Genomic DNA, 14,817 nt, shown 5'->3' on the forward strand with positions numbered 1-14,817 from the left:
TTTAAGTTTTTTAATAACTACCCTAAAAGAAATTCTTAAAGCCGTGACAAAAATTAAATTTTTGTCTATCAATAACAACCAGTCATTTAAAATTTTATTGTGAAAAATTATAGATATAATATTTCTCATCATTTTTATATGGATCTACTCTTTGTTCTTCATCACAAACAATTAATCACATCAAAATTGTGATAAAAATAGTGTCCCTAAATTTTCTAGATAACCAAACATCCGCCATTGACCACGTGACAAAGACAAACTGAAACAACCTCTCCTAATTTTTTCTTGCAGAACAAGTATATAGCGATTCCCAAATTTCCACCTGGATCCAATAAAAAAAAAACCCAACAATTGTCAACACATAAACGCGAGTACGTTTCTCCAAAAAAAACGCGATTACACCCCCCAACACGACGTCGTTCTATAACACATTCTCACACTCATTTTGATCTCATTACTCATAAGTCATAACCCCTTCTAAAACCTCACACGTATCTCTTCTCTCAGACCCTAAAATCTCTCTCTCTCTGCGCGAGATCGATCATCCACCGTCTGATTTAACCACCAACGGCCCTGATTGCTCACCAGAAAAACAACAATGTAAGTCTATAACTCCATCTTCTTCTTCTTCTTCTTCCTCACAATTTTCAACAAAAAAAGGCACCGTTTTAGTGTCGTAAAAAAACCGAAAATTGTCGATGTTTCTTGCATACAAGTTGTTGTGTGCATGTAATAATCGAAATTCTCGTAGTTGAGTTGCGTGGTATAGTTTTGATTTTTTTGGTTTTTTAAATTCTGTTTGGCTGCGTAGAAATTAGAAGGAAAGGAAAAAGAGAAAATGAAAAATGTTTTTTTTATTTTTTTATTTCATGTTATTTTTAAGTTTTATTATTATAATATCGTTTAGATAAATTGCCGTTTCATTTTCTATTGCAAATAAATCGCGCATAGTTTTGATATATATATATATATATGTTATTTTTAAGTTTTATTATTTTTGATATATATATATATATATATATGTGTGTTTTGGTTTTTTAAATTTTGTTTGGTTGCTTAGAAATTAGAAGGAAAGGAAAAAGAGAAAAATGAAAAATTTGTGTTTGATTTCAAGTCATTTTAAAGTTATTTTTATTATAATAATAATAATAATATTATTTAGATAAATTAACGTTTCATACTCTATTGCAAATAAATCGCACACTATATATATATTATAAAGTCTACGATTATTATTTTTTAAATAATATAATAATCGCCTATTTATTATTTTATCTAACACTTATTTATATATTTTTAATAATTTTGTAAATCAATCACGCATTTTTTTTTTATAATATTTATAAAAAAAATGTACAAGTTTGTACTGATTTCATACTGTTTTACTTGTTCTTTTTAAAGAGGCATGTAGTTTTGATGTTTGTACAAATGATTCTGTACAAATTTGCACAACAAAATGTCATTTTCTTCTACTTGATTTTTTGCCAATGAATTCTAGCTCAAATGCAACTCAATGCAAATTTAGCTTATATATATATGGTGAATAAATTGTTGAGTTTATTGAAACATGGTAATTCTTCTCAGTGATGTAATTATGCTTGGGCCTTGGTGATTATTTTACGTAATTCACTTTGATAAAGAAATGTATTATATGAGATTATAGTGCAATGCCTTCAATTTTTATTTGATTAATAGTTTATGGTAATTTCATATATTTTTTGTCGTTGTTGTTAATGATCTAGCAGCTTAACTGGGTGGTTTTTTAATTTTCAGAAATGTGAATCTGTTTCTCTTTGTAAAGAGAAAGGTATTCGGTAATGGCTTCTCGGGCAATTTTGAGGAGGAAGAGACTTATTTCTGGTTATGTGAATGGCTCCACTTGCTCAATTCAAAGTTTCCCCTGTATTGGTCATGGGCATGCTATGCAAAATTCGGATTCATGGGGTTCGAGGTCCAGTGAGGAATACCCTTTTACATATTTTAATGGCAGGAGTGGTGGGGATAAAGATTCCATGGCAAAAGAGGGAATATTAAGCTTTTCAGGTTTAGGACAAATTAGGCATAGATATTATGGGACTATGGTTTTGGGTTTGGGAAATGTAAAATCGGAGTACATTTCTCCAATGGGGATCAGAATGTCAGCACTGTTGATTCGAAATGCTTCTACAGCTGCAGCTAAACAGTCTAACATGGGCAATGATGATGAAGAAAATGAAGAACTGATGGATAAAAAGAGAAAGGAAGCATCTGCGGAGGAATGTGATCAAGCTGTTGAAGGTTTGAGTAGTGCAAAGGCTAAAGCGAAGGCCAAACGGTTGCAAGAATCTCAAAAGGCTAAATCTGTTTTGCAAAGAGTATGGGCCACGTTTTTAGGGATTGGTCCTGCTCTGAAAGCTGTAGCTTCTATGAGCAGGTTAAATTCTTTTTCTGAATGATGCTTATATGTATTATTCAACTGAAAAACTTTTACTAACATGATTTTACTAATGCTGCTGCTTTTGTTGGTTTTACTATTTCTTCCTGCAGGGCAGATTGGGCCAAGAAGCTTGTTCATTGGAAAGATGAATTTTTATCAACTCTGCAACATTACTGGTTGGGTACTAAGCTACTCTGGGCTGATACAAGGATCAGTTCAAGATTGCTATTAAAACTTGCTGGTGGGAAGAGTCTCTCCAGAAGGGAGAGACAACAACTAACGCGAACCACAGCTGATATTTTTAGGCTAGTTCCTTTTGCAGTTTTTATCATAGTGCCATTCATGGAGTTTCTGTTGCCAGTATTTCTTAAATTATTTCCCAACATGTTGCCATCAACCTTTCAAGACAAGATGAAGGAGCAGGTACTGATTGTGATGGGTGTTGCTAGTGTTTTACCTTATTTTTCACTTAACTCACATGATGTTTTTTTCTCATCTGCTTTTTTCTTGCACTTTTTTTTTGGAACTTGTTATGATGGTTCCTGCATGGAATTTTTCTTTTTAAATCTAATATAGTTGTCAAGTTTTGTTACGAATTAGTATTTATTCATTCTCAAATTATGAAGATCTTAGTTCCTGGATGCAACAATAGGATGTTTGTGTGTGCGTTAAACTGTGAACTCTGGGAGCTGTTGTGCTGTAGCAGAATTGAGCAACTGACCACAGAAAAACATAGAAAGTCTATGCTTATGCTTTAATATCTAAGTAAATGCAACAAAAGCTGATTATAGTGCATGAGATTCTTTTTCCCCTGATGAATGGAGTGTATGACATTGCTAACCATGAATTTAAGCCATTTCTTGTGGGGAAGGAAAAAAAATTTGAATATTTTGTTTTTCCTGACCGTAACTTAAGTGGGCAACATACATTCTCTTGCTCTCTCTTGTGGCATGTTTTTCTGTTATTGCTTGTCTGTATGCATCTTTCATAGCTTGTACTTTATTTTTTATGTTTTTTTCTCTTCAAGGAATTGCCTGTGTCTGTAAACACATAATTATTTGTGAACCCCTTGTCTCTTAAAATTAGTACCTTAGCTCTTAAGGAGACAAGTCCTTGTGCAGTTGTAGGCAGACACACGAACTTGCATCTTTAGATAATGTTTCTGTAGAATATATTGATGCACACTTAGGTTCATTAAATTCTTTAAATTGACTATTTGGTTTAATTTAATTGCTCAATATGTAGGAAGCACTGAAAAGGAGGCTAAATGCAAGAATAGAATATGCCAAGTTTCTCCAGGACACAGCGAAAGAAATGGCAAAAGAAGTTCAGAACTCACGGAGTGGGGAAATTAGAAAAACAGCAGAAGATCTTGATGAGTTTTTGAACAAGGTTAGGTGCTCAGTTTCATGATCCTCTGTGGTTTTCCTCTCTCTCTTATTATTTTATAGGAAAAAAATGCAAAATTGACCCTCTAACTTTCACTCTTTTTCATTTCAGTTCTCTAACTTTCAGTTTTGTCAATTCAGTCCTCTAATTTTCAATTTTTGTCGATGTAGAATTTTGTTAAACCCCAATTATGAGCTGCCGTTAATGTCACTGAAATGACGCTATTTTCCTTTTTTTTTTTTTTTAATTATTTTTTAATTTTAATTTATTTTTATAATTTTGGAATTAAAAGAAAAAAAGAAAAATCTGTAAAAAAAATAAAAAATAAAAAAGAAAACATTTAAGGGGAATGACGACGTCGTTCCCCTTCCCCTGAAATTGTCGTAAACATCGTCCAAGAACTCCAAGGCCACAGATCACACACCTCAACACCAACTCTGCCACCCTCACTCTCCTATCAGCTACCTTCACATTTATGCTATGAGACACTGGGACATTGCCAAGACTTATACCAACACCCAAATAGCTCATCCTTAATTCCCAACACACACACTTTCAAAAGTCTAGAAAACACAGAAGAGAAATTAGAGACAACCCTCAAACTCACACAAGGCCTCCCAAGCACTAACTCACAACCGCCAGCAATAATTTTCACTACTTTAATACACAAACAGGGCAGACACAACTTTTATTTATTTATTTTTTCAATTGCTCAATATTTGGTGATGGAGATTAGTGCAAGCCTGTGAGGTGTGCCAAGTGGTCAAAGCTAGAGGCAGCAGAAATGCATGACCTCTATGGAGAAAGGGTACTTCATTGTTTTATAAGTACGCAAAAAATCAAAACTGAGGAGCTCATCTTCCTCATGAATATTGGACTCGTCATTGTCCTTAAAGCCCTGGAAATCTAGCTCGAAATCGTCGTCAACGTCGACCACAGGCTTCAAGAATCTCCTTCCCGAGGTGGGTTTTTTCTGATCTCCCCAGAGATAGTCCACTGTGAGCCACCAAGCCCCGACCGGTGCTATGAAGTTGGTTTTGATTTCAGGGGAAGGGGAACGACATCGTTGTTCCCCTTCAATTTTTCTTCTTCTTCTTCTTCTTCTTCTTCTTCTTCTTTTTTTCTTTTTTTTTACAGATTTTTTTTTCTTTTAATTCCAAAAAAAAAAAAAAAAAAAAAAGAGGAAAACGGCATTGTTTCAATGACATTAACAGCAGCCTATAACTGGGGTTTAATGGAATCCTACATTGACAAAAATTGAAAATTAGAGGACTGAATTGACAAAACTGAAAGTTAGAGGATTGAAATGAAAAAGAGTGATAGTTGGAGGGTCAGTTTTGCATTTTTGCGTATTGTATATAAATGTTTTAACATTTTTGCCTTTTATTTAAATGCAGGTTAGAAGGGGTACCAGTGTCTCTAATGAAGAAATTTTGGGCTTTGCTAAGTTGTTTAATGATGAACTTACTCTAGATAACATCAGCAGGTTGTTATCATGATCACTTTGATATTATCATGATCACTTTGAGATCTGAAGTTATATCCCCATGCACATCCTTTTCTGTAACTGATATCAATATTATTTGGCTATTGTGTGAGATGCAATCATGGCTTCTCTGTTTATGCTTCTTTTGCTCCTTTCAGGCCTCGTTTACTCAGTATGTGCAAATACATGGGAATCGACACTAAATTATTCAAATTTAGTTTTTCAGATGCATACTTACGTTACATGCTCCGAAAAAGGCTTCAGAGGTGAGATACACACTTTTACATAATCAGCATATTATTTAATTTTTAAAATATATATATATATATATATATATATATATATAAAAGGGTCATGTGGTTTTGAAATTGGACATAGTGAGGGTCAATGGAATAAAGGGTTAAGAGCATAGGACTAAGATGCAACTTTTTGTTGAATTTTGACATCATAATAATATGAGTATGGATAACTTCACTTGTTGGGAGCTTGTTAGCTTACCCCTTAGCTATGGGAAATTATTGAAATCCTTAATGCAGGTGATTTTCTTTTGGCAATGAAGACTTTTTTTCTTTAACTTTTTAAATTTTTTTAAAGTTTTTGCAATGTGAGGTTATCAGTTATGTGTTAAAGGAATCTCATACATAATTTGTTAATTATTATTAGAGTTGGGTCATCATTTTGTTGTTTGGGGATCTTGTAAAAACTCTACAAAATCATGTCTTGAAAATATTTACATAATTATTACTCTTTTTGATGTCTTTTCATGATTGACATTTGACATTATCAGTGAACTCCCAAAACTTATATTTTTATCTCTAAATGTAAATATCCTGGTAGGTTTTTAAAAATTCATTACAAGAATATTCAACTTTATGTGCTAAAAAAATTAGGCTTGTATTACTTAATGTAAGCGTGAATTCATTGAATGCCCCCCTCCCCTGTTTATTATTTCAGGATTAAAGCTGATGATAGATTGATTCAAGCGGAGGGTGTGGAATCCCTTTCAGAAGCTGAACTTCGTGAGGATTGTAGGGAGCGAGGCATGCTTGGAAATCGTTCAGTGGAAGAAATGCGCCAACAGGTTTTTTTTCTTAAGCTGTGCCTATTTATTTCATTCCATTCTCCTGCTTAGTCACTAAGTGTTGTGTAAGGTTTGCAAACTTGAGTCTGAATTGTGTTTACACTGTTAGGCGATATTAGTTATACTAAATGCGCCAAGAGCCTTGTAGCTCAGTGGCATTCCCTGGTCTACTTTATAAGGAGAGCTAGGGTTTTGAATTTCCCTACCGCCACTTGTTCTAGCAATTGAATTATCAAAAAGGTTTACTAAGTTTCCCCACTTCCTCCGCTGTTGTGTATTGAAAGAAAAGAAAAGCAGGGGAGTTAGTTGTGTTGAAGTAGATAGTAGCTCTTTTCTTCTTATAAACTGATTTGAATTATATCAAACATATTTTTGTTCAGTTTATTAATTATTGTATGAATATTTAACTTCTCCATGCAGCTTCGTGATTGGTTGGATTTGTCTCTCAATCATTCTCTGCCATCTTCTCTTTTGATCCTTTCCAGGTAATTTGAAGCCTCACCAGTTAATCTGCTCACCCTCTTTGCATTCTGTACTCTAGGACATCTATATTTTGTTGATACATATGTAGGGCTTTCGTTGTGTCCGGGAAGTTGAAGCTAGAGGAAGCTCTCCAAGCTACAATCTCTTCTCTGCCAGATGAGGTTACAGATACAGTTGGTGTTACAGCTTTGCCATCTGAAGATTCTGTGTCAGGAAGGAGGAGGAAACTGGAATATCTTGAGATGCAGGAAGAGCTAATCAAGGTTGATTTTTGTTAATATTTTTCTCCACATGCTTATATGAGCTAGTTTTGGTGTTTGCCTAGTGTTTTGTGAACCATAAAATAAGTTATAGATTAACTAAATCATTTAGGAATAAGAAAATGGTTATTTAAGTTACAGTAATATGCATAGTATCTGAATAAAATGGTGTCTAGTACACTACAAGACTTCTGTCTCGAGGATTATTCCTTAGCAATTTCTTGAGCCTCAAGTACTTATCTTGAATTACTTGATTTGTATTAACTTGAATTATAGGAGGAGGAAGAGAAAGAGGAAGAAGAGCAAGCCAGAATGAAGGAATCTAAAGCTAGTCAAGAGGACCTGGCACTGAAAGAGATGACTGGTCCAACAGCAAGAGAAGCACACGAACAAGCAAGAGAAAGAACATTAGAAAAACAAGAGCACCTCTGTGAACTCAGTCGTGCATTGGCTGTTTTGGCTTCTGCATCTGTAAGGACCGTGAATTAAAAGCTTTGAGTTGTTAAAATACTGTTTTTCAATTTATTTTCTTAACATTGTCTAGTATTCTTGTGTAACCTGTAATTTATTTCATCCCTTTTCTGTTTTTCCAGTCAGTAAGTAGAGAACGTGAAGAGTTTCTGAGCCTTGTCAATAAGGAGGTATTTATTTATTTTAAACTTTATGTGGAACTTGATCAAGGTTAACATATTTTCTGCACTTTTGTGTATTATGTTGGCTTCAAAGTTTCATTCATGGTAGTTATTAAGGATGTTGCATATAGAGGAGAATGTGGATAAAACAAAAGAAAAAAACAGAAAAGGAAAGAAAAACTCTAGGCTTTGTTTTATATATCCATAAGGAGCAATTATACTTCTAGTTCTGACTATTGACATGCTTCTCTTCCTCAATAAGGAGGTATTTATTTATTTTAAACTTTGAATATCTATGATGTGGAGCTTGATCAAGATTAGCATCTTTTCTGCAATTTTGTGTATTATGTTGGCTTCAAAGTTTCATTCATGTTAGTTATTAAGGATGTTGCACATAGAGGAGAATATGGTTAAAACAAAAGAAAAAAACAGAAAAGGAAAGAAAAACTCTAGGCTTTGTTTTATCTATCTATAAGGAGCAATTATACTTCTAGTTCTGACTATTGGCATGCTTCTCTTCCTCAATGTCTTGCTTGTTCAATGTTTGCAATACCTTTGATTGTCAAATCAATTTATCTCTTGACTTGCGAAAAGGAAAAAAATAAATTTCTCTGTAATTGAGTAATATGATGTTTTTCTTTATTTTTATTGTTCATAGGGTGGATATGAATTTTGTTATGGGATAGGGTCATATGATCTTTTATTGTTTGATTCCGATAACCTGAATGATTCACCAACTAATGCTCTTTATAAAAGTCAGCTCTGTCATGTATATTTTTCCTTATATTAGTGCTTGCAGATGATCATGTATCCTATGATTGTTATTTATCTTTTGCTAACATTGTCATATGTGATTGCCTTGATGTTTCAGATAGAACTTTATAATAGCATGGTAGAAAAAGAGGGTACTGATGGTGAAAAAGATGTTATGAAGGCATATAGGGCTGCTGCGGCTGCCCGAGAAGAAAGTGATAATGCTGATGAAGTGGCTGAAGGTGAAGAGGTTTCATCAGCACTCATAGAGAGAGTAAGAATATTTCAGTTCCAAGTAATTTTTTCCTTGTGTTTTTCAGTTCCTGGTATAAGCATTACCAGTGCACACAACATGATACTAACTATCTGTATTGTTTGTATTCTTCAGGTTGATGCTATGCTCCAAAATCTTGAACAGGAAATTGATGATGTGGATGCCAAAATCGGTGATCGTTGGCGACTACTGGACAGGTTTGTAATTGTCTATTGATCATGCTTCCATTGTTGTTCTTTTCCATGTGTATGATCAATGAAGATTTCCTGTGGTACTTGAGAAGTTTTCTAGTAGTAATTGATATGGTATCATATCAGTCAAGTGGGTAAAGTTCCAGAGGTAGAACCTTGTATGTGGATATTGGCAGCATACCAAGGCTAATTCAGAAACAGAAAGTTTGTGGGTATCGTGGCTAAGCTTATGGTTCTTAATGAGTTTTGATTTTTATATGGCAATGAAGGTCATTGAGTTCAGATTAAGAATGGAGGTTTGGTTGCGATGGTAATTTGATTTTATCAGTCAAGATGGATAACTCCTATTAGGTCATAGGCTGAGGTTCAAACAACATTTTGATTTTGTAGATGGTAAGGTTTATAACCGGTGTTGTTGTAAGTAAATCATTGGGGTTATTTAATATTTATTTATTGATTATTGAAAGAGCACAAAAGGGGCACAACTCTAGTACACAGGATGTATTCAAGAGAGACTGTCAGTTAGTTTGGGCTTGAGACACAGAGAGAGAGAAACAAGATTTTAAGAAATACAAGAGAATAAAGTGATATTGCTTGGAATCAGTATTATTTTTGAAGTATAAAGAAGTATCATTATAAATTTTCCAAAGAGCTTTTACAATGACTCATTCTAATATCCCTAAAGCTAAAACTTGATTGCAACTTTTGACCCTGGACTTATAAACATCACTTCAACCTCCAAGGCATTTCTACTGTGGTAGCTTTCACCTTTTCTCAATCTTCATTTACCTGTTTGCATCAGATAAGCTGCTTATGTGACAGACTACTTCCATATGGACAACTGGGAGAAGTTTGTTACATCTTCATAGTCCTTATAGCTCATTTTCATTGCTAATGCCTGGTCTCTCCTAAAGAGGAGAGTCAGGGTTTGAATCCACCGTATCTTAATATGGGTTCAAAGGAACAAATCTTGTCTTAATATGGGTACTTCAAGTAGTCAAATGGTATTAATGTTGCATGTATGCAGGGATTATGATGGGAAAGTAACTCCGGAGGAGGTTGCATCTGCCGCTATGTACTTGAAGGATACATTGGGCAAAGAGGGTGTACAAGAACTCATTAGCAATCTTTCCAAAGATGGAGGTCAGTTTCTTTTCCTCTCTTAATTTGTGATGTTCTATGATGTGTATAATTCATTTATAAAGATTATCAACTGTTCTTGTGCATCGTGAATTCTCCAAATAACCTTATTTTACAGGTAGTAATAGAGTTGCAAGGAAGAAGATGAGTCCTTTATTGCATAATATTTTTTACAAGTTTCAGCATATGCATGTTTTTAATTTTCTCTTTTACTGGTTAACTGTTTTGAAGATACACTTTTACACATTAAAAAAATGAACTCTTCCCCCGTCTAGTGGTTAGGATAATTGCCTTCCAAGCAATAGACCGGGTTCAACTCCCAGCAAACGCATGGTTACAAAATGTGTGTACCAATGACAAAAAAAAAAAGAAAAGAAAAAGAAAAAAGAACTCTTCCCTCTGCTTTTTGATTTTCCCCCCTGTAGCATATAATTCTATCCTTTTGAGGAGCGGATTTAGGAAAGAGATCATTTTGTCCAGGGTAATTATGCAGTATTAGCTATCTGGCTTGTTCTATTTACACATGAATTCAAAAAGAAAAGGGAAGAAAGCTTCTGATCAATTAAGGGTGCATTATTAAAGAGAGTAACTGAATCATTGTCTACTTCATTGCAACAGATGGGAAAATTCTTGTAGAAGACATTGTCAAGCTGGGTAGTAGGGCAGAAGATGCAAATTCAGCTGAAGACAGGGGTTTGTAGAGGGTGATATTCTAGTTTGATTTCCAATTGTAGATCTTGATAGATGCTCTCAAATCTCACGTCTAAAATGGTTCTGAACCAAATTCCTTTTGCTTCAAGTTCCAGTGGATAATTATTTTCCTCATGTAAAAAAGGTTTTTAAGACTGTTGTAGCAGTCTGATGCAAAAGAAATGCTTGCTAGTATGGTAAAAGTACATCCTGATAGATAGAGACAATATATGTACACACACAACAATACTGGGGCCTTCTAGGGTATCCTAGCTATTTTTTGCACTTGAAATGAGAAAAAGAAAACCCTCCCTTATATTAGATCTATGGTTGTGTAGTAACTTAAATAAGAGCCTTGTAACTCAATGGCAAATATAGTTCTTGAGATAATTGTCAGGGTTGTTCATGTTTCGATTGACACCAATGGAATTGGTTGAAACTGTGTTGAGCCAACTTTCTCAAAGCATGTGACTGGACCACTTGGAAATTGCAACTAGCTCGTCAGCCTCTCTATTTTTTTTTTTTTTTTGGGTGCATTTGGCTGCTAAAACCGAAAGTAATTTCAATGGTTATAGTTCAAAGTGGTGTGGTATTTGGAATCATCAGTCTCAAGATTTTAAATTAATGTTGAGCTTACAAGTTAGACTTGGTGAAACTAGGGAAAAGCGATTGGAAAATATTAGTTTTGATGTAGAATGATGAATTTTGATGATTGGGTGCGATTGTGATGTGAAGTTACTTGACCTTTGGTTAATTAGGTCAAAAATTACCAGTCAAAGGCCATTTAGTTCCTTTTAACAATTGGATTGTGGAATCGACTAATCCAACATCTGATTAGGATAAGTTAAACATTTTTGTCATCCTCAAGGTCTTAATGTAAAACATATGATCTTTTGAATTTATAAAGTGAAAATTAGTATTTTTCTTAATACTTTAATTTTTTATTGTGTCCACAGTATTACTCTATTAACAATTTAAATCAACTCAATTTTTTTTGTCCAAAACATTATTTTTGTAATTGTGTTTATACTTATTGGTAAATATATATTTCAAAAATATTATATGCAGTTTAATTTTTTTCAAAGTCAGGGTTTTCAAATGAACACCCAAACCATAACTGGGAGCTGCCACTGCTTGCATATGCCTTCCTCATATTGAGTTCATGCAATGTATAGCCTTGATTTCCCTTCTGTTTATTTTTCATATATTTTAGGTTTTCAAAAGCTATCTAAAAGATATCTGTAATTAGTTTGTGAGGGATACAATCATTTTTGGGTCTCTAAAATTATATACAAAAGGATCTATTTGAGTCTCTGTTAATACCTTTGAAATAATTTTTTATACTATTGCATAAGTAGATAGTTTTATACTATGTGATTTCTTTTGGGTTTTTAATATTTGGAGAAATTATACTTTATCACTCTAAAGGCTCTAAACTATGCATCAAATTATACTCTACATCCTAAACTATTTAAACGCATACTTTGCACCCTAAACCATCACACTCATCACATTTTGCACTTTGGTGTTATTTTTACTGTTATTTTTAACGGAATCCTACTATATGTGATAAGCACATGCTTTTTGCTCAGGTGGAACAAACTTAAAAGGCTAAAACACTCTTTTTCAAAATAAATTAAATATAACTCAATTTTTTCCACATCTCTTGTGTGCGTGCCTCTCCCAAATTCAGATTCTTGTAAACCTTAAATCCCTAAGTCGAAAATTGTTTTGGCTCCACCAATGCTCCAGAGTACCTCCACCACCGCGACACCATCCCTCTACCATCACACTCATCTCACTCTCTCACTTTTCACCCAAAAAATTAACCTAATACCCCAATTTTTTCACCCAGATTGAAACCCCAATCCACCATTGTGATGAAATCCCTAAGTCCCCAATTATTTAACAATGTCTCAATCACACGGCAGTGCAAGTGCAAACTCTAGGTCACATACATTGGTCAACTATGAGAATGGAGCCTTTTTTTTTTTTTTTTTTTTTTTTTTTAATATATATATATATATATTTTATACAAGATAGAATTCTACTCTAACCTAATCTAAGTGTATATGTGTGTGAAACTCCTTCCTGAAGATTTGAACATCGGCTCTTACCCCTCATACTCCACAAGCACTTATACTTGTGGAGTTAATTGTTGGTAAATGAGATAGTTGAATTATGTTGATTCAAATTTCACGATGCATGTGAGGATGCCAATAACGTATACATAGTCATGGAGTATGTATTTTCTTGTTTCTGTTCTACTTTTAATGCAGACTATTTTCAGCATTTCTGAAAGTGTGTCTTCATTCTTTTTCTCTGTTTTTCTATGTATATACACGTAACCCACAAATTTTTAATTAGATAGAAATTATATTCTCTCTTGTCTTTTAGTTTTTGACTATTTTGGCTTTTTACATCTGATATGAATTAACTTTTCATCTTCCTACATCATGGAGGTTTTGATTAGGTTAATCATATTTATCAAATGTATTTATAGATTTATCAAAGTTATAAATTTAGTTTATAACTTTTCATGCTTCCCAAAAGTGCTTCCTACAGGGGATTCACACTCATTTATCTGTTACTGTTTAATAAGATTTTCTTTTTTGGCTGAATAATTGTTTGATAAACTTGATAAATTGATTTGATTTGATTTCCAGCGGATGTCTACCCATGGAAAAAAGAGGGTAGTTTTTGAAGAAGGCTGAAAGTTGTAATTATTTTTGTTTTTATTTATTTGTCCCATATATGGTTGTTATGTGCAGATGAAAGACCTACATACTATGTTGCACCTGAAGTCCTCATACGTCGTATAATCACCCTCTTCCATGTTTTGGTTGTATTTTTTTTCTGCATTATATTTTAATTTTAGCCAAAAACATGCTTTCAATATTACAAGTGGGACAAAATATATTCTATACAGTATGGGGACCAATTGAAGACACCACCTAAGTCAATACAAACACATAATAATATTCTATTAAGTGTTAAAAACACACACACACACAATCCCTAACTACTAGTCTCAGCACTCATTAGTAAACATTATTCCATTCATAATCATTGCTTCCCCTCAAAAAAAAAACACCCAGTCATGATTAATAATTCCAAAAAGGTGACCCCAACTGTCAAGCTCTATCTACTGGTCCCAATCCACTTTTCGTCAATAATATACCCATTCGGACCCATCACACAACCCAACCATTATAAATAGCATTATTCATCAACCAATGAAGCGAGATAGTGAAACTGAAGACACAAGACACATGCAACGAAGCGAGAGAGTGAATTGAGTGAGACTAAAAATTACTACTTGAGAAAACACTTCTTTGCTCAAAAGACACGACTCACACGAGAGACTGAGTGGGGTTTCAATTTGGGGAAAAAAAAATTGCGGTTTCAAGTGGTTTTTTTTTTTTTTTTTTCCTTCTAGTGAAAAGTGACAGAGTGAGAGAGTATGATAAGTGAGAGAGTGTGATAAGTGAGAGAGTGAGAGAGTGCAAGGTTCCAATTTGGAATGGTGGACAGATGGTGTTGCGGTGGTGGAGGGATGATGGAGAGATGGTGGAGTAGAAGCAGTTTTCGAATTGGGAATTTAGGGTTTACAAGAATATGAATTTGGAAAAGGCTAGCACTTACATTAGACAGGGAGAGAGATGTGGGAAAGAATTGGTTTTTATTTTAATTGATTTGGAAGAAGGGTGTTTCAGTCTTTTAAGTTTGAACCACCTAAGCAATATGCATGTGCTTGTCATGTATAGTAGAATTTCGTTAAACATAACAGCAAAAGTAACATCGGGGTGCAAAGTGTGCATTTGAATAGTTTAGAGTGTAAAATGTAACTTGGTATAGTTTAGGGTGGTAAAGTATAATTTTCCCTAATTTTTGGGATCAATATAATACGTGTGTAATTGATATTTATTAGGATATGATCTGTATTTAGAGTAGACAGTAACATTTTCATAATATCATCTTCAAAAACTTTCTCATTAATGAAAACACAAAATTACATGAAT

General features: G+C 33.8%; 1 protein-coding gene across 2 annotated transcripts; it reads left to right on the forward strand.

Annotated features, from left to right (window-relative positions):
• Positions 1 to 404: 404 nt before the first annotated feature.
• On the forward strand, positions 405 to 11,116 carry LOC126701940 (uncharacterized). Of its 2 annotated transcripts, none has more exons than XM_050400398.1 (15): positions 405 to 600; positions 1,774 to 2,413; positions 2,527 to 2,839; positions 3,662 to 3,808; positions 5,203 to 5,291; positions 5,450 to 5,557; positions 6,246 to 6,372; positions 6,793 to 6,857; positions 6,944 to 7,118; positions 7,392 to 7,586; positions 7,709 to 7,756; positions 8,619 to 8,774; positions 8,889 to 8,971; positions 9,993 to 10,108; positions 10,724 to 11,116. In XM_050400398.1, the coding sequence occupies exons 2-15, from the start codon at positions 1,818 to 1,820 to the stop codon at positions 10,804 to 10,806; spliced, it is 2,301 nt and encodes a 766-aa protein (XP_050256355.1). In that variant the 5' UTR covers positions 405 to 600; positions 1,774 to 1,817; the 3' UTR covers positions 10,807 to 11,116. The 2 variants fall into 2 exon arrangements, with proteins under 2 accessions (XP_050256355.1, XP_050256356.1); XM_050400399.1 differs by lacking the exon at positions 405 to 600 and adding an exon at positions 662 to 763.
• The last annotated feature ends 3,701 nt before the right edge of the window (positions 11,117 to 14,817 follow it).

The sequence above is a fragment of the Quercus robur genome, chromosome 10, assembly GCF_932294415.1.
Source record: "Quercus robur chromosome 10, dhQueRobu3.1, whole genome shotgun sequence".
Classification (NCBI taxonomy): Eukaryota; Viridiplantae; Streptophyta; class Magnoliopsida; order Fagales; family Fagaceae; genus Quercus; species Quercus robur.